At 38.2% G+C, this 20702-nt stretch overlaps 1 protein-coding gene across 6 annotated transcripts in view; it reads left to right on the top strand.

Annotated features, from left to right (window-relative positions):
• ATP11B (ATPase phospholipid transporting 11B (putative)) overlaps window positions 1-20702 on the top strand; it is a 126114-nt gene that overhangs the window by 74810 nt on the left and 30602 nt on the right. For all 6 annotated transcript variants that reach the window (XM_032298494.1, XM_032298495.1, XM_032298500.1 and 3 more), the window contains 5 exons: window positions 1007-1188; window positions 2722-2925; window positions 8096-8249; window positions 9832-9934; window positions 20332-20477. In XM_032298494.1, the coding sequence (XP_032154385.1) occupies window positions 1007-1188; window positions 2722-2925; window positions 8096-8249; window positions 9832-9934; window positions 20332-20477 (789 nt within the window). The remainder of the gene's footprint in view (window positions 1-1006; window positions 1189-2721; window positions 2926-8095; window positions 8250-9831; window positions 9935-20331; window positions 20478-20702) is intronic.

The following is a 20702-nucleotide window of genomic DNA, read 5'->3' as shown; positions in this document are numbered from 1 at the left end:
AGTGGCTCATGCCTGTAATCCCAGCACTTTGGGATGCTGAGGCAGTATCACTTGAGGCCAGGAGTTCAAGACCAGCGTGGGCAATGTAGCGAGACCCCTGTCTCTACCAAAAAATAGCCAGGTGTGGTGGCACATGTCTATAGTCTTAGCCACTCAGGAGGCTGAGGCAGCAGGATCACTTAAGCCCAGGAGTTCAAGGCTACAGTAAGCCAAGATCACACCACGTGCTCCAGCCTAAGCAACAGAGCGAGATACTGTCTCTAAAAATAAAAAAGAATATTTGTTATTGGTTTTCCTGAGGAAAATGCATATAGCAAGAAAAAGGACTTTTGTAAGTCATTAGATTTAGTTACCAGCTTTCAGAAATGAATACTATAAGAAAATTTTGAGCCTAGTAGAATTAGATAATCAATTCTGATTCCAATTCACTGGTGAAGATATATTACTTAAAATAATTTGTTAGATAAATAAGTATTTTTTTATAATGGCCATTTTATTGACTTATTTATTTGAAAGGCAAATTTTGTCATACAGTGAATCTTCAGGAAATTATAATCCTCTTTGCTTAAGAAAATCTTCTGAAATAGGTAAAATGGAATTGTAAGTTAAAACAGGAAGGTAAAACCTGCAGCTGTCTCTCTCTTGACAGTCTTGAAGGCATCATTCTAGAATTTTCTGGCTTTTCATGCAACACAGTTTAAAAACCACTAATAAGATAGTCTTTATGATCCATTCTAGGCTATTACATTCTACAATTCAGTGACCTTAATTATTCTGAGCAACTTAAGAAAACATCAGAAGTTGAAAGAGGTGTATGTGCCCTGTAACTCACATTAGTAGGACTTTGTGACACTTTATTTCCTGTCACTAGATGATAGTACTTTTTAAATGATCTGTGATTGACTTTTGGTAATAGGTCCTCAGTATATTTGGGTAATGACTTCCTGATTTTCTGTTAGCTATTTGTGTTCAGTTTTTGCCTTTAAGTTTTGTTTGTTTATTTTAGAAAGGGCTAAGAACTCTGTGTATAGCATATAGAAAATTTACATCAAAAGAGTATGAAGAAATAGATAAACGCATATTTGAAGCCAGGACTGCCTTGCAGCAGCGGGAAGATAAATTAGCAGATGTTTTCCAGTTCATAGAGAAAGACCTGATACTACTTGGAGCCACAGCAGTAGAAGACAGGTAACTCAGATAAGTAAACAGTATTATTTCTTTCATAAGAATTTTTCTAACCAAGTGTTCTAATATATGACACAAATTCTCTTTACTAACATCATATGATAATATATTTAAGATCAAAATAGAGAACTAAAGTCTTAATTTTTCTAAGTCAAGATATGCAATTTTTATTCTAGCCAGATTTCTGAACTAGACGAAGGAAACCAGCTTTATAGTTTTTCTTATAGGCTTGAATCTTTAGAATACTTCTCAGCATGTCATGCAAAGACTTTAAGCACCTGCTTAATTCTCCAGCCTTCCCTCCTACAACTGTCCCCCTCCACTTTATGTTTCATCAATACCAAACTGCCTCTGCACGCCACCTGTAGTTAAAACTATTCTATTTTGTGCCTTTGTTGTCCTTCTGCCTGGGTGATTCTTCCCTTCACCATCCATCTGTGACTACCTATTCATAAAGTATGGCTCAGATATTAGCCCCACTCCATTAAGACCTTTCCTGACACCTAAGAGGATTAAAAATTATCTTCTTTGTAAAGTATCATTGTAGGTAGTTCTGTTGTTGTCTTTGTGGCACTTTAACAAATATATTTTATTTTTATATTTTATATTTTATATTTTTATATTTTATATTTTAACAAATATATTTTAAACAAATATAATTATTTGTTTAAAGACTTCTCTGTTAACGTGTGAAATCCTTGAAGTCCATTTATTCTTTGTCCTTGTTCCCAGCACCTAACTCAATGTCTGTTTCACAGTTTCTTAAATTTCGCTGAATTCTGTGAGATGAAATTCTACAGATTAGGTCTGTTGTCATGTTTGCCTCCACCATGTAGACCTAAGGGTGTTTGCATATTTTTTAAATCTAGGTTTTCATTTACTTTTTGGTTGTCTTTATAAGATTTCTGAGATTCACCTAAAGTTATCTAGACCTTAGTTTTCTACAGTCTGATTTTTGAACTATGAGTGGTTTGAGAGATTTTTTTTAATCAAAACCAGAAGAGAAAAATCTTCTGATTTTAAATGTAAGACTTCTTAATAAAATAGGAGTTTTTTTTTGTTCTTTTTTTTTTTGAGACAGAGTTTTGCTCTTGTTACCCAGGCTGGAGTGCAATGGCACGATCTAGGCTCACCGCAACCTCCGCCTCCTGGGTTGAGGTAATTCTCCTGCCTTAGCCTCCTGAGTAGCTGGGATTACAGGCACGTGCCACCATGCCCAGCTAATGTTTTGTATTTTTAGTAGAGATGGGTTTTCACCAATCCTGGTCTCGATTTCTTGACCTCATGATCCACCCACCTTGGCCTCCCAAAGTGCTGGGATTACAGGCTTGAGCCACCGCGCCCGCAAAATAGGAGTTCTAATGAGAGAAAATTCCAGTTATATTGCTATATTGTACAATAACACTATACGTATCTCACTATGATGAGATACGTCAAGGAGTTTAGAATTAACCTTAAATATAATACTATGTAGTTTAACTTAAAATACAGTCATAAAAGTATTTTCTTCTACAAACTTGTTTCTTTTCTTTTCAGACTACAAGATAAAGTTCGAGAAACTATTGAAGCATTGAGAATGGCTGGTATCAAAGTATGGGTACTTACTGGAGATAAACATGAAACAGCTGTTAGTGTGAGTTTATCATGTGGCCATTTTCATAGAACCATGAACATCCTTGAACTTATAAACCAGAAATCAGACAGTGAATGTGCTGAACAATTAAGGCAGCTTGCCAGAAGGTAAGAATGTAGATACCTATATCGTACCTTTCTGGGGTTAGCAAACTGTGGTTCCCCAGGCCCGATGGTAGAGCCCACTATCACTGCCTGTTTTTTACAGCCTATCAGCTAAAAGTAGTTTTTACATTTTTTGATGGATGAAAAGAAATCCAAAGAATAATATTTCATGAAGTGAAAAGTATATGAAATTCAAATTTCATAAAAGTTTGATCGGAACACAGTCATATTCATATGTGTACGTATTATCAATGAGTGCTTTTATGCTGCAGCACCAGAATTGAGTAGTTGCAACAGAGACTTTACAAAAGTATTCTCTCTTCAACTTCACACTGCTGTTTGATAACACTGCAAAGCACAGTGAGATACATATAATGTGATAGTATTTGGAGTGGACATGCATAGCACCATATCGTGACATTTTACTGTTTTTTGGTGTCAGTATATGGCCTTCATATCAAAACAAGAAAAGTGGACTTTTAACATTATACTTCTAAAGCACTGTGCATAGGGGATTGTTTTATTTTTTAATTAGATGGCAAAGCATTGTTTATTATGCATTGATACGTTAGCTGTGGTACCTGTTTGAAAAGACATTTTCAAAGATGAATTATAAATCTCATTACATACAGATCTATTGCATTGAAATGTAAAAATCTCATTACAGATGGTCATTAACAGATGAACAGTTGCGGTGTTAACTTTGAACCCCAATTAAAAATCCCTTGCCCAAAATAAATATTTTTATTTTTCTCATCAGTAAATCTCTGTTATTTAAAAAATTATACTCAATGATTACTACATTTTTAACTTAGTGAAATTTTGTTGATTTTTTTTCCCTCTCTCATTATATAACTACCTATATCCTCAATTTTGCCTCCTGGCTCACAAAACCTAAAATTGAAATATTTACTCTCTGGCCCATAACAGGAAACATTTGCCAACCCCGATCTAGTTTGCATGACCAAGCCGTATTTTACTGTTCAAGATTTTTTAATAAGAATTTTTACTCTAAATTCTGTCTTTCTTGTAAATCCATCTTTTATAGGCATATCAAATTTTTGCCCCATATAGGGGCAAATGATGCCCCTTTAACTAACACAGTCTGATTTCTCCCAGTAAACTAAGCAGGACTTCATTTGAGCATCAGGGCTGCTTGCATGTAAGCATTTTAGGTCTCCTGCAGCTTTCTGTTGATTGCTGTCTTGTGATACTAATCCAGAAAAATAAACAAAAAGAGACAATATCATAGTTGTTAATATACATTCAATGTTTTATTTATATTTTTTACGCAGGCAAGTGATGTGATACCAAAGCCTAGAGTTCATCTTTTCAAAACCTATTTCATAGATATTTTTAAAAGACAGTAACAGGGTCTTTTTAAAATATCTCTTAAATAGAGTCACACTGGGTTTTTGGGTGCAGAAAGGCAATTGATTTAGGTAATTATATTACAATTTTGGGACAGTGTCAACAACATTGTGGCTGCTTAAACGTTTAAATACCGCAATATCACAAACTCCCTAAAACAGAAATTATTTGCTCAAAATCACTTACTTTATATATGCCTTTTTAAATATTTTTTTTCTGGCTGGGCGTAGTGGCTCATGCCTATAATCCCAACACTGTGAGAGGCTGAGGTAGATCGCTTGAGCGCAGGAGTTTGAGACCAACCTGGTCAACATAACGAGGCCCTGTCCCCACAAAAAACTTAAAACGTTAGCCAGGTGTGGCGGCTTGTACCTGTAGTCCCAGTTACTCCAGAAGCTGAGGCTAGAGGATCACTTGAGCCCAGAAGTCCAAGGCTACAGTGAACTGTGCTCTCGCCTAAAAAATAAAAATTTTTAAAAACATTTCTCTGATTATAAAAATAATCAATGTCTACTTGAAAAATACTAAAAATTATAAAACATATACAGTGGTTAATAACATAATAAAGTCATCAGAAGATTAGTATTTGCAATTTAGACTGTTTTCTTTAAGCCTTCTTTATATAGGTGGTTTTAATATATATGCTAATCATTAGTATTCATTTCCTTTTTTGTATAAAAGCTATATTATAAAACAAAGACTATACTCTGAAAGTGAATTTTAGGCTTGCCATCTTAGTCTATGCTGCTGTAGCAAAATACCTGAGACTAGGTAATTTACGAAGAACAGAAATTTATTTCTCACAATTCCGGAGGCTGGGTAGTTGAAGATCAAGGCACCAGCAAGTTGTATGGTGAGGGCTGCTCTCTGTTCCAAAATGATGCCTTGTTGTGGCTTCCTTTTGAAGAGAGCATTGCTGTGTCCTCACGGTGAAAGGGACAAAAGGCAAGAGAGGGCAGACCTCCGAAGCCTCTTGGATCAGGGCGTGAATCCATGCATGAAGGCAAAGCCGCTGTGATTTCATTGCTTTCCAAAGGCCCCACTTTATAATAGCGCCACAATGGTAATTAACTTTCAGAATGAACTGTGGAAGGGATATGACATTCAAACCATAGCACTTGCTATGTGAAATTGCTATATTTTAGAGATATCTTTTTGATGGAGTACATTTTATGAGATAACCATATAAGTCAATAGGACCTTTGATTGACAGACTTTCAGGAAGTATCTGTTATAAAAATCTTGTGTTGAACAAAGAGTTTCATGCCTTTGAAAGCTTTAGGATGGATATATATATCCATTCCTTCACAGAGGTATGTCATCTGTCTAGACATTTGGAACAGAGTCATAAGGTGTGTTGTTTACACCCTGAATACTTACAGTGTGTAGGGAAAACAGAAGTAAATACACTGTCATAGTCCTGTCCCAACAGAACTGTAACTGAGGCAAGAACAGAAGCTCTGGGAGGACAGAAGAGAGAAGGTTCGCCAAGCCCAGGGCTATCAGGGAGAGCCCTGGAACAACCAGTGACTGTGTTGCCTCCTGTGAGGCGAAATGTTCACTGGACAGAGAGTGACACTCAGAAGCAAAGGGGAGGCTGGGCACAGTGGCTCATAATCCTGATTTACAGGCACAGTGGCCTGTAATCACTTTGAGAGGCCAAGGCAGGCAGGCAGATCACTTGAGTCTAGGAGTTCAAGACCAGCCTGGACAACATAGTGAAACCCTGTCTCCACAAACAATACAAATATTAGACATGTGTGGTAACACACACCTGTAGTCCCAGCTTCTTGGGAGGCTGAGGTAGGAGGATGGATTGAACCAGGGAGGTTAAGGCTGCAGTGAGCTGTGATCGCACCACTGCACTCCAGCCTGGGTGACAGAGTGAAATGCTGTCTCACTCTGTCAGCAAAGGGGGCAGCGCTTGCAAATTCAGAGCTGGGAGAGAGGGGGATGTATTCAAGGAAATAATTATAAACTATGATCAGGGAGTGGTATAGATGGGACAGGGTATGAAGAGTAGTGATGCATGGGGCTACAGAGATGAGCAAATGCTACCTGTGTGCCAAACATGTGCCTCTTTTCCATATTTCTTAAATATTATTCCATGGATTGTAAGATCATAATATGATTAATGAAGCCTGTCCAGAGGAAGACCTAATTTCATGTGCCTTGGGAATGTTTCCGAGGAAAACTGATTTGCTTTCTCTCACTCTTGACTGCTAGCATTTCTGAGGCATGTTGCTCAGGTAGTGCTTTGGACAGGCTGAAGACAGTGGAGACAGCACAAATTGCCAAATAAAGAATCGTAAAATAAAAAATAAAATAAAAAATCGTAAAATCTAAAAAATCATAAAATATTGTGCTAAAGTCAATATAGGTGTTGATTTCAGATATTGGAGAGTTAGTCATAATGAGAAAACTACATTTTATAAAATTTTATGCTGTAAAGTGAATTGCTTACCACTTACTACTGTAGCACAACCCAGCAGTGATTAGGCATATTATGAAAGATATCACCTTAACTTACAAAAGTTTTTATTATAAGACTAAAATCTATCAATATATGTTTAACTTTTGTAGCTTGTGCTCATTTAATAGTCTTCTCACTTCTTATTTTTAAATGGAGGGATAGTTCTCAGCAGAGTCTGCTGTTCTGTGAGCCTGTGGTACTTGTGGTGTACCTATATAAACATTTTTATATAAGGTGTATATAGGACAGTGCTGCACTGAGTACTGGCTTTCAACAACATAAAGGAGCTTATGTCAAAATATAAATCTCAAGAAAGTGTTATTACCAAAGGAGACTTGGGAAGAGGGGAGAATCAGTTTAATAAAATAGTGTGCTTAGTGATTTTGTTGATTTGCATTCTGGTGTATTCTCCTTACCTCTTCCTGGCAACAAGTGGTTTGCCCACCTTCCAGCAATGAGACTACTTGGAGTAGCTCCTATGTAGCATATGCCCACTTGTGAGGTATTATCCATGTACAATCCATCATAGATTTCCTATCAAATGACAGTATTGTTCCTTCATTCTTTTCCTTGCTTGTTATACATATGGTAAATCTTGATCATGGGTTTTCTTGAACATTCTTGATTTCACATAGTTTTTTAAATTAGAATTTGCTAAATGTTTAATATTTCGATTTTTGTAAGACTTTTCATACAGTTTGGGAGAATATCCTCAGATTATGTATTATAATTTGCATTTTACAAAATATAATTACTGTGTATATCATTTCATTGTAAAATTGACTATTAGGCCAGGAATAGTGGCTCACACCTGTAATCCCAGCACTCTGAGGGGCTGACACAGACAGATCGCTTGAGGTCAGAAGTTTGAGAGTGGCCTGGGTGGGCAACATGGTGAAACCCTATCTCTATGAAAAATAACAACAATTAGCCAATCATGGTGGCTCATGCCTGTAGGCCCAGATACTTTGGAAGCTGAAGTTTAGCCACCATGATTGGCTAAATTTCAGAGAGAATCCCTTGAGCCCAGGAGATCAGGGCTATAGTGAGCCCCTATATTCCAGCCTGGGTGACAAACCAAGACCCTGTTTCCCCCCCCCCAAAAAAATTGAATATTATCTGTTTTACTCATCATATCAGTGACTCAGTTCTGCTTGATTTTAAACTTACGGTAATGCAGCAGAGTTTGTTTCCTGACACATCAGTCTTATAACAGTAAGGGCTGTGGGAAAATGATCTATCTCTCAGTAAGAATGTGGTGTTCTATATGAGTGTAAATAATATGGCTTCAGACTATCTTACAGAGAATATAATTATTTTCTCTTTTAGAATTACAGAGGATCATGTGATTCAGCATGGACTGGTAGTGGATGGGACCAGCCTATCTCTTGCACTCAGGGAGCATGAAAAACTATTTATGGAAGTTTGCAGAAATTGTTCAGCTGTGTTATGCTGTCGTATGGCTCCACTGCAGAAAGCAAAAGTATGTATGTAGGTTATAAAAAGTCCCGTAAAGATATTTAGATATAAACACATTCTTTAAAGTTAATGCCTTACATAGTTTTATTTGGTGCTATACAGTATATAAATTTTACTAGGAGTCAGTCACATCTCATATTATAAATTTTAACCATGTACATTAGACTTTTGGAATTCTCAGTGAGTTTCAACTATTCGGTGACCCAGAAAGTCTGTGATGAGTAGCAGTTTGTGATCTTGCAGAAGTTAAACTGTGATAACCAATGTTTCACAAGTTAGTTACGTAGCGAGTGAAGGAGCCTAGGAGAGACATCAGTCATTTGCACCTTCAGATGGTTCTGTTGATCTCCATTTACTCTTACATTCTCATGAAGTGATAATTTGTTGTTATAGTGATATATAATTATATAACATTCTTATGAAGTGTTAATTTTTTGTTACTTTTGGCTATAAAGTGATAAATAAAGCTTTAGTGCAAAAAGTTGAAAAGCCAATTAACTTGTAATGTAAAGCTTATATATAGGAAATATTTACATTTCAGCTAGCTATGTGATTCAAGTGAAAGCCTATATAAACATTTTTTTTTTTTAGACGGAGTCTCTTGTCACCCAGGCTGGAGTGCAGTGGCCCAATCTCGGCTCACTGTAACCTCAGCCTCCCAGGTTCAAGCGATTCTTCCATCTCATCCTCCCAAGTATCTGGGACTATAGGCACTCGCCACCATGCCCAGCGAATTTTTGTATTTTCAGTAGAGTTGGGGTTTTACCATGTTGGCCAGGCTGGTCTTAAACTCCACACCTCATGATCTGCCTGCCTTGGCCTCTTAAAGTGCTGGGTGAGCCACCATGTGCCCGGGCAAACATTTTTTATAAGTCTAAATTTGGAATTTGAAGTCTTAGACTATTTTTCACAAACACCCTTTGCAGTGAACATCTAAATATTGTTTCCCATATAGGTCTAATAAATTAGACGTCCAATTTTTGGGGCTTCGTGGAATTTTGTTACAGTGCCTATGTTCTGATAATTCATGTACCTCAGTCTATAGAGACTAAAACTGGAGATCAAACAGAGCAAATACCAAGGTTCTTTATCAAAGTACATTCAAGAATTCCAAAGAAACAGTTTTTTTTTAGTTCATTGAATTGAATCTTGATTTTTAAAACATGTTTAAATTTTATTACAAATGGAAACAATTATTTTTCTTTCATGTCAAATGAAAAAATAATTTCCTGAGAAAGAAAAAATTTTGCCTAACAGTTGAAGTAAGTGCAGTCATTTTTTTTACCCAGTTATTAATCCTTCTAATATTTAAGCTGTATTTGAGAGATTCTTGTTTCTCATCATAAAATCCAAAGATAATTCTCTTGTTTTGTTACGTCATTTCTGAAAGACATTTCTAAAATCTTGAGATACTCTCAAAAAAAAAAAAAAAAAAAAAAGAACCTCAGTGCATATTATTATCTAATGTGAAATTAAATATTTCTTTCATTAGTGTTCTTACTAGAGTCATTTTAGATAAATGACTTTATATAAATGCCAGAAAATTGAAGTTATGTCATAAATAACTAATTCATTGTGTCTTTCAGGTAATAAGACTAATAAAAATATCACCTGAGAAACCTATAACATTGGCTGTTGGTGATGGTGCTAATGACGTAAGCATGATACAAGAAGCCCATGTTGGCATAGGTGATTAATTTTTCCTGAAAAGTTTTTCCTGAACTTTTAAAGTTGGAGGTATTGTTTGGTGGTTTTGAATTTTCTTTTTGTAGATTAAAGTGCAGTATCAAATTTGTGAATGAAAAGTAAATACAACATGGTAATATAACGGTGTATTGCATCAGGAACTTACTATAATTAAGCCCACTATTATGTATATTTTCATTCCAAATTTTAGTTTCACATTTTAAATGGAATAAATACCACATTAGTGAATTTTGTCTTTGCCAGTTCTTTTTCATAGTAAAAGTAACTTTATTTTTACATGCCATTTGTACCTTTTAAAGTACTTTCACATTATTTTACCTTTTTTACATTCTACAGTTGTAATTTACATAGTTGCCCTTACGGTTCTTGTTTTAGAATGTTACTGTTACTCAGTTTATTTGTAAATCTAAAGATTCTACAGTGCATTTTAAAGATAATTATAAAGGCAGGAAATTGCACCAAACAATAATAAAAATATAAAATCTCAAGTAGTTTTCTCATTTTGATAACCTTTATCATTACTTTTTTCTATTTTTGCCTAAAACTTTTGATTCAGACTGCTAATATCATTTCATTATATGTAATTTATTAATCCTTTCCTTTTTTAGCTATGTAATCTTATTATATAAATACAGAGCAAAATGAAAAGTATAGGCTTGGGATTTTTTATGGAAGGGTAAAATGTGAGAGCTAAGCTCATCTCTGTTCTGGAATAGTCTCTATAGTGTACTAGATGGGTAGTTATCAGGTCTGGTCTTTTCCATGTGTCTCTCAAATAACTCCTTCCTCTTTCAGATCATTAACTCTTCATTTTGAAAACTTAATTCTCCTTTTAGTTCGTATAAATCTTTATAGCAGCTTGATGATAACTTCCTATACCATACATTTGAGGCCATAAAAATGTACAATATTTATAACAGTTTGATTCTGTAATGATAATAGGCAGACCGACCAGTCACTAGAATGCATTCAAGCATCTGGAAGTTTAGAATATAACAAAGGAAATACTTGAAATAAGCAGGAAAAAAAATTATTTATTTTTAAAAAATGGATAAAACTTGTTATTTGGAAAAAAAAGAAGTTGAGTCTCTATTACTTACAACAAAACAAATTCAGGATGAGTTAGGATTTAAATAACTAATAAAGACCCAAAAAAATAATAGAAGAAAATTTAATGAATAGTTCTGTTATTTGAGGTGTGGAAGAATCTTTTGAGGACAACACCAAAGCAAGGAACTATAGTTAACTATAGGGAAAAGATTGTGCAGAGGTAAAAACTCCCAAAACAAATTTTAAAGACAAACTGGTAAAGAATATTTGTAAAATGGATGACAAAGTTTTAATAATCCTGGTTATGAAGTATTTTTTTTTTCCATTTATTTATTTTATTGCATTTTGGGTTTTGGGGTACATGTGAAGAACATGCAAAATTGTTGCATAGGAACACACATGGCAGTGTGATCTGCTGCCTTCCTCCCCATCACCTACATCTGGCATTTCTCCCCCTGCCATCCCTCCCCAGCTTCCCACCCCCCACCCTCCCTCCCCTATTTCCCCCCAACTGACCCCAGTGTGTAGTGCTCCCCTCCCTGTGTCCATGTGTTCTCATTGTTCAACACCCGCCTATGAGTGAGAACATGCGGTGTTTGATCCTCTGCTCTTCTGTCAGTTTGCTGAGAATGATGGTTTCCAGGTTCATCCATGTCCCTACAAAGGACCCTAACTCATCGTTTTTGATGGCTGCATAATATTCCATGGTGTATATGTGCCACATTTTCCCTATCCAGTCTATCATCGATGGGCATTTGGGTTGGTTCCAGGTCTTTGCTATTGTAAACAGTGCTGCAATGAACATTCGTGTGCACGTGTCCTTATAGTAGAACGATTTATAATCCTTTGGATATATACCCAGTAATGGGATTGCTGGGTCAAATGGAATTTCTATTTCTAGGTCCTTGAGGAATCGCCACACTGTCTTCCACAATGGTTGAACTAATTTACACTCCCACCAACAGTGTAAAAGTGTTCCTATTTCTCCACATCCTCTCCAGCATGTGTTGTCTCCAGATTTTTTAATGATCGCCATTCTAACTGGCCTGAGATGGTATCTCAGTGTAGTTTTGATTTGCATTTCTCTGATGACCAGTGATGATGAGCATTTTTTCATATGTTTGTTGGCCTCAAGTATGTCTTCTTTTGTAAAGTGTCTGTTCATATCCTTTGCCCACTTTTGAATGGGCTTGTTAGTTTTTTTCTTGTAAATCTGTTTTAGTTCTCTGTAAATTTTGGATATCAGCCCTTTGTCAGATGGGTAAACTGCAAAAATTTTTTCCCATTCCGTTGGTTGCCAATTCACTCTAATGACTGTTTCTTTTGCTGTGCAGAAGCTGTGGAGTTTGATTAGGTCCCATTTGTCTATTTTGGCTTTTGTTGTCAATGCTTTTGGTGTTTTGGTCATGAAGTCCTTGCCTACACCAACGTCCTGAATGGTTTTACCTAGATTTTCTTCTAGGGTTTTTATGGTGTTAGGTCTTATGTTTAAGTCTTTAATCCATCTGGAGTTAATTTTAGTGTAAGGTGTCAGGAAGGGGTCCAGTTTCTGCTTTCTGCACATGGCTAGCCAGTTTTCCCAACACCATTTATTGAACAGGGAATCCTTTCCCCATTGCTTGTTTTTGACTGGTTTGTCAAAGATCAGATGGTTGTAGATATGTTGTGTTGCCTCCGAGGCCTCTGTTCTGTTCCATTGGTCTGTATCTCTGTTTTGGTACCAGTACCATGCTGTTTTGATTACTGTAGCCTTGTAGTATAGTTTGAAGTCTGGTAGTGTGATGCCCCCCGCTTTGTTCTTTTTGCTTAGAATTGACTTGGCTATGCGGGCTCTCTTTTGGTTGCATATGAAGTTTAAGGTGGTTTTTTTCCAGTTCTGCAAAGAAGGTCATTGGTAGCTTGATGGGGATAGCATTGAATCTGTAAATTACTTTGGGCGGTATGGCCATTTTCACGATATTGATTCTTCCTAACCATGAACATGGAATGTTTCTCCATCTGTTTGTGTCCTCTCATTTCATTGAGCAGTGGCTTGTACTTTTCCTTGAAGAGGTCCTTTACATTCCTTGTTAGTTGTATTCCTAGGTATTTTATTCTCTTTGTGGCAATTGTGAATGGAAGTTTGTTCTTGATTTGGCTCTCTTTAAGTCTGCTATTGGTGTATAGGAATGCATGTGATTTTTGCACATTGATTTTGTATCCTGAGACTTTGCTGAACTTGCTTATCAGTTTCAGGAGGTTTGGGGCTGAGACGATGGGGTCTTCTAGATATACAATCATGTCGTCTGCAAATAGAGACAATTTGACTTCCTCTTTTCCTATTTGAATACCCTTTATTTCTTTTTCTTGCCTGATTGCTCTGGCTAGAACTTCTAATACTATATTGAATAGCAGTGGTGAGAGCGGGCATCCTTGCCTGGTGCCACATTTCAAGGGAAATGCTTCCAGTTTTTGCCCATTCAGTATGATATTGGCTGTTGGTTTGTCATAAATAGCTTTTATTATTTTGAGATATGTTCCATCGATACCTAGCTTATTGAGTGTTTTTAGCATAAAGGGCTGTTGAATTTTGTCAAAGGCCTTCTCTGCATAAATTGAGATAATCATGTGGTTGTTGTCTTTGGTTCTGTTTATGTGGTGAATTATGTTTATAGACTTGCGTATGTTGAACTAGCCTTGCATCCCCGGGATGAAGCCTACTTGATCATGGTGGATAAGCTTTTTGATGTGCTGTTGCAATCGGCTTGTCAGTATTTTATTGAAGATTTTTGCATCTATGTTCATCATGGATATTAGCCTGAAGCTTTCTTTTCTTGTTGAGTCTCTGCCGGGTTTTGGAATCAGGATGATGTTAGTGTCATAAAATGATTTGGGAAGAATTCCCTCTTTTTGTATTGTTTGGAATAGTTTCAGAAGGAATGGTACCAGCTCCTCTTTGTATGTCTGGTAGAATTCAGCTGTGAACCCATCTGGACCTGGGCTTTTTTTGGGTGGTAAGCTCTTAATTGCTGCCTCAACTTCAGACCTTGTTATGGGTCTGTTTAGGGTTTCGGCTTCTTCCTGGTTTAGGCTTGGCAGGAGGCAAGTGTCCAGGAATTTATCCATTTCTTCCAGGTTTATTAGTTTGTGTGCATAGAGTTGTTTGTAATAATCTCTGATGATGGTTTGAATTTCTGTGGAATCTGTGGTGATATCCCCTTGATCATTTTTTATTGCATCAATTTGGTTATTCTCTCTTTTCTTTTTTATTAATCTGGCTAGTGGTCTGTCTATTTTGTTGATCTTTTCAAAAAACCAGCTCCTGGATTTATTGATTTTTTGAAGGGTTTTTTGTGTCTCTATCTCCTTCAGTTCTGCTCTGATCTTAGCTATTTCTTGTCTTCTGCTAGACTTTGAGTTGTTTTGATCTTGCTCCTCTAGCTCTTTCAGTTTTGACGATAGGGTGTCAATTTTTGATCTCTCCTTGCTTCTCATGTGGGCACTTATTGCTATATATTTTCCTCTAGAGACTGCTTTAAATGTGTCCCAGAGATTCTGGTATGTTGTGTCTTCATTGTCGTTGGTTTCGAAGAACATCTTTATTTCTGCCTTCATTTCATTGTTTACCCAGTCAACATTCAAGAGCAAGTTGTTCAGTTTCCATGAAGCTGTGCGGTTCTCAGTTAGTTTTTGAACTCTGAGTTCTAACTTGATTGCACTGTGGTCTGAGAGACTGTTTGTTACGATTTCCGTTCTTTTGCATTTGCTGAGGAGTGATTTACTCCCAATTATGTGGTCAATTTTAGAGTAGGTGTGATGTGGTGCTGAGAAGAATGTATATTCTGTGGATTTGGGGTGGAGAGTTCTGTAAATGTCTATTAGGTTTGCTTGGTCCAGGTCTGAGTTCAAGTCCTGGATATCCTTGTTAATTTTCTGTCTGGTTGATCTGTCTAATGTTGACAATGGGGTGTTAAAGTCTCCCACTATTATTGTGTGGGAGTCTGTGTCTCTTTGTAAGTCATTAAGAACTTGCCTTATGTATCTGGGTGCTCCTGTATTGGGTGCATATATATTTAGGATCGTTAGCTCTTCTTGTTGCATTGATCCTTTTACCATTATGTAAAGTCCCTCTTTGTCTCTTATGATCTTTGTTGCTTTAAAGTCTAATTTATCAGAGATGAGAATTGCAACTCCTGCTTTTTTTTGCTCTCCATTTGCTTGGTAAATCTTCCTCCATCCCTTTATTTTGAGCCTTTGTGTATCCTTGCATGTGAGATGGGTTTCCTGGATACAGCACACCAATGGGTTTTGTCTTTTTATCCAATTTGCCAGTCTGTGTCTTTTGATTGGGGCATTTAGTCCATTTACATTTAGGGTTAATATTGTTATGTGTGAATTTGATACTGCAATTTTGGTGCTAGCTGGGTGTTTTGCCCTTTAGTTGAGCTGGTACTTGTTGTTCCTTTATATGTGTAGAGCCTCTTTCAGGAGCTCTTGTAGAGCTGGCCTGGTGGTGACGAAGTCTCTGAGTACTTGCATGTTCCCAAAGGATTTTATTTTTCCTTCACTTATGAAGCTTAGTTTGGCTGGATAGGAGATTCTGGGTTGAAAGTTCTTTTCTTTAAGGATGTTGAATATTGGCCCCCGTTCTCTTCTGGCTTGTAGGGTTTCTGCTGAGAGATCTGCTGTGAGTCTGATGGGCTTCCCTTTATGGGTAACCCGACCTTTCTCTCTGGCTGCCCTTAGTATTTTCTCCTTCATTTCGACCCTGGTGAATCTGACGATTATGTGCCTTGGGGTTGCTCTTCTTGACGAATATCTTTGTGGTGTTCTCTGTATTTCCTGGACTTGAATGTTTGCCTGCCTTGCTAGGTTGGGGAAGTTTTCCTGGATAATATCCTGAAGAGTATTTTCCAGCTTGGATTCATTCTCTTCGTCGCATTCAGGTACGCCTATCAAACGTAGATTAGGTCTTTTCACATAGTCCCACATTTCTTGGAGACTTTGTTCATTCCTTTTTACCCTTTTTTCTCCAGTCTTGCCTTCCCGTTTTATTTCATTGAGTTGATCTTCGACCTCTGATATCCTTTCTTCTGCTTGGTCAATTTGGCTGTTGATACTTGTGCATGCTTCACGAAGTTCTCGTGTTGCGTTTTTCAGCTCCATCAATTCACTTATATTCCTTTCTATTTTGTCCATTCTTGTTAGCATTTCGTCAAATCTTTTTTCAGGGTTCTTAGTTTCTTGGCATTTGGTTAGAACGTGTTCTTTAAGTTCACAGAAGTTTCTTACTACCCACCTTCTGAAGTCTGATTCTGTCATTTCATCACACTCGTTCTCCCTCCAACTTTGTTCCCTTGCTGGTGAGGAGTTGTGATCCCTTTTAGGAGGAGAGGCGTTCTGGTTTCAGGTGTTTTCATCCTTTTTGCGCTGGTTTCTTCCCATCTTTAAGGATTTATCCACCTGTCGACTTTGTGGTTGTTGGCTTTCAGATTGGGTCTCAAATCTTTCAGATTGACGGTCTGTTTGTTGATGATGAGGTTATTTCTGTTTCTTGGTTTTCCTTCTGACAGCCTGGCCCCTCTGCTGTAGGTCTGCTGAGGTTGACTCCAGGCCCTGCTTGCCTGGGGTTCACCTGCAGCAGCTGCTGAGCAGCAAGGGTTGTTACCAGTTTTCTTCTGCTGCTATCTTTGTCCCAGAAGGATACCCGCCTCGTGTCAATCTGATCTCTCTTTTATGAGGTGTCTTTTTGGATATATAGGGGTCAGGGAGCTGCTTGAGGAGACGGTCTCTTCTTTGTAGGAGCTCAAACGGTAAGCTGCGAGCTCTGTTGTTGTTCATTCAGAGCTGCTGGGCAGGTAGTTTTAGGTCTGCTGTAGCAGTACTCATAAACTGCTTTTTGTTCCCAGGTGCTCTGTCCCAGGGATATAGGGGCTTTATTTATGAGTTTCCGTTATGCTGCCGCCTTCTTTTTTTTTTTTTTTTTTTTTCTCCTTCAGACCTGCCCAGCCCAGCAAGGAGGCAGCCTAGTCACTGTCGGCCTATAGCAGCTTTGCTGAGCTGCTGTGGGCTCCGCCCCGCTGCCGAGTGAGCTTCCCTGCATATGGGTGTAGTTAGAACTGCTTTGGGGATGGTGGCCTGCCTCTGTTGGGGCGGAGTCTCTGCTGTGGCGGGTTGCCTTGGCAACGGTGGGCTGCCTCAGCAATGGCGGGTTGCCTTGGCAACGGCGGGCTGCCTCAGCAATGGCGGGTTGCCTTGGCAACGGCGGGCTGCCTCGGTAATGGCGGGCGCCCCTCCCCCACAGAGCTGGACCGTCCCAGGTTCAGCTGCGATTGTTGTGAAACTCTCAATCCAGAGTTTCTGATTGCTGTTCTTTTGTGGGGGTGGGGCCAGCCGAGCCTGATCGCCTGGCCCCCTGCCTCAGAGCCTTTTTTAAGTTGGTGATCCAGTCGCCTGTTGAAGAGGCGCCGGGGTCTGTTTGTTTTCCCCTGCGGCCACTCACTGTGCTGGCTTAAACAGCGGCACTGATGTTTGTGGCGCTTTTTTTTTGTTTTTTCCCCTGGAATCTACTGTCCTGGTTCTCTGCTTAGTCCCCTTTTTGAGCCGGCGTACGGGCGACTTCCCGTGGCTCCAATTGCCAGCCAAAAGGGCCCCCGGACCAGTGTATTTTGTACGGGGAACCGCGGCTCCAGGGCGCCGACAAAGCAGCCGCGCGGGGCAGAGCAGCGGCGCTGGCCAGCACCTCTGCGCTGGCCGATACAGCCGCGCTGGCGACCGTGGAGCACCTCTGCCCGGGAATTTCCTAGTCTGTGGGCAATAAAAACGCGGCGTCCACTCACCCTCTGCGCTTTCACTGGGAGCTGTGATCCTGAGCTGTTCCTAAACGGCCATCTTGGATCCTCCTCGGTTATGAAGTATTAACAGATTAATGAGAATAAGAAAAACATTTCAGTAGAAATATGTGGAAGGATGTGAGCAATCGGTTGTCGCAAAAGGAGAAATCGAAAAAGGATACTAAATGTATGGGGAAAAAAGTTCAAGCCGGGCGTGGTGGCTCACGCCTATAATCACAGCACTTTGGGAGGCCAAGGCAGGCAGATTGCAAGGTCAAGAGATCGAGACCATCCTGGCCAACATGGTGAAACACCGTCTCTACTACAAATACAAAAATTAGCTGGGCGTGGTGGTGTGTGTCTGTAGTCCCAGCTACTTGGGAGGCTGAGGCAGAAGAACTGCCTGAACCCGGGAGGCGGAGGTTGCGGTGAGCCGAGATCGCACCACTGCACTCCAGCCTGGCACCTGGGGACAGAGCGAGACTGTCTCAAAAAAAAAAAAAAAAAGAAAAAGAAAGGAAAAAAAAGTTCAATCCCTCCAACAATCCAAGGAATGGAAATTAAAATTGCCCATCAGATTGGTATGTACTGTAATGTATTACAAACATTGATAAGCCTGGAGTTGGTAAAAATATAGATTAACAAATGGTCTTACACAATGTTAGTGGGAGCATAAATTGGTATACCCTGCATCATTATTCAAAACAAAATTTTAAATGTGTGCCTATTGACATTACAATTATGCATGCAGAAATTTCTTCTAGGAAAAAAATTGAGTGTGTTAATGAAGATATACACTACAAGTATACATTATAAGCAATGTACATAATCTGGTAAGCAACAAAAGCAAATTGTAAAACAATTTTTTTTTTTTTTTGGAGACGGAGTTTCGCTCTTGTTACCCAGGCTGGAGTGCAATGGCGCGATCTCGGCTCACCGCAACCTCCGCCTCCTGGGTTCAGGCAATTCTCCTGCCTCAGCCTCCTGAGTAGCTGGGATTACAGGCACGCACCACCATGCCCAGCTAATTTTTTGTATTTTTAGTAGAGACGGGGTTTCACCATGTTGACCAGGATGGTCTCGATCTCTTGACCTCGTGATCCACCCGCCTCGGCCTCCCAAAGTGCTGGGATTACAAGCTTGAGCCACCGCGCCCGGCCAATTTTTTTTTTTTTTTTTAAGTTTCTTCTGCCTTAGCCTCCTGAGCTAAGAAAGTGCCCATCACCACACCTGTATTTTGTATTTTTAACAGAGATAGGATTACACCATTTTGGCCAGGCTGATCCCAAACTCCTGACCTCAGGTTATGCACCGCCTTGGCCTCCCAAAGTGCTGAGATTACATGCGTGAGCCACCACGCCCAGCCTGAGCCACATTTTTATACATGTTTTTGTATATATGAAATAACATCCACACACAGATGTGAAATAAGCAGAAAGAAAATTTCTGAAAGAATGCAGAAAACTGGTTTTCTCTAGGGATTATGAATATAGTTTTTTTTCATTATACATTTTGGGACACTTTCATCCTTTTATGACAAAAATTTTAATTTTGAAATAATTTTTAAAAGTTTCTTCTAGATTGAAAAATACAAACTGGGTGATGACCCTTTTTCTCTTTTGAAACCTTAAGGATTATTGTAACCTTTAAAAAAATGTTCATAATTGTCAGATGAAATGATGCACTGATTTCAAATGATATTGTACATTTTTAAAAATTTATCTTAAATTCATATTTTTCTTTTAAAAAGCACATTTTGACTTATTCATGGAAGTGTTATGCTCATTTTGTTAAATTCAAATGACTCAAAAATTTGAATATTTTTTATATTCATTGAAAATAGTGAAGTATTTTATAGCATTCTGTCCATCGGAAGTGTGTTACCCAGTACTTGTACTTATTAGTGTAATAATTGATGCTCCTGCTAAATCCTTAACTTTCAATATTATATACATATATATATATATATATATATTTTTTTTTTTTTTTTTGAAATTGAGTCTTGCTTTGTCACTCAGACTGGAGTACAGTGGCGTGAGCTTGGATCACTGCAACCTCCGCCTCCTGGGTTCAAGCAATTGTCCTGCCTCAGCCTCCCAAGTAGCTGAGATTAGAGGCACACACCACCATGCCTGGCTAATTTTTTGTATTTTCAGTAGAGATGGGGTTTCACCATGTTAGCCAGTATGGTCTTTATCTCCTGACCTCGTGATCTACCCTCCTCAGCCTCCCAAAGTGCTGGGATTACAGATGTGAGCCGCTGCACCTGGCCTGTCTTTTTATATTCTAATTCTTTGCAAATTGGTGTTATGTGTCTGATAACTATTGTAGCTTTGTAGTAATTATATATTTAAGTAGAACAACCTTTTGGACATCAGCTCTCTGCAGTCTATTAGGAGTTAATGTTCCTAAGTGCATGTTCAACTATTATAAATAATTAAGATATTTGCAGATTTATCATGAAAATTACACTTATCAGTTACCAGTGAAACATGTCTTTTGTCTCTTTTATTACAGGAATCATGGGTAAAGAAGGAAGACAGGCTGCAAGAAACAGTGACTATGCAATAGCCAGATTTAAATTCCTCTCCAAATTGCTCTTTGTTCATGGTCATTTTTATTATATTAGAATAGCTACTCTTGTACAGTATTTTTTTTATAAGGTGGGTTTCATGTATTTAGTGTCAATTATTGATATAATATGAAGTGTCAATTTAAGGAATGTCATAACCATATATATTTTTTCTTTAAAATTGTTTCAATAGGTAAACATAATAGTGTTTTGTCATAAATGGGTTCTATACTGACAGAAACCAAATCAGTGTTTGCCTGGGGCCCAAGGGTTCCATGTAAATTAGAACACAGTACATTTGATGTCTTTAAAGTTA

Source organism: Sapajus apella, unplaced genomic scaffold (assembly GCF_009761245.1).
Source record: "Sapajus apella isolate SASKATOON/1434 unplaced genomic scaffold, GSC_monkey_1.0 scaffold38, whole genome shotgun sequence".
NCBI classification, from domain to species: domain Eukaryota; kingdom Metazoa; phylum Chordata; class Mammalia; order Primates; family Cebidae; genus Sapajus; species Sapajus apella.
Note: the sequence above shows the minus strand (reverse complement) of the source record. Positions and strands in the feature narration are given on the sequence as shown.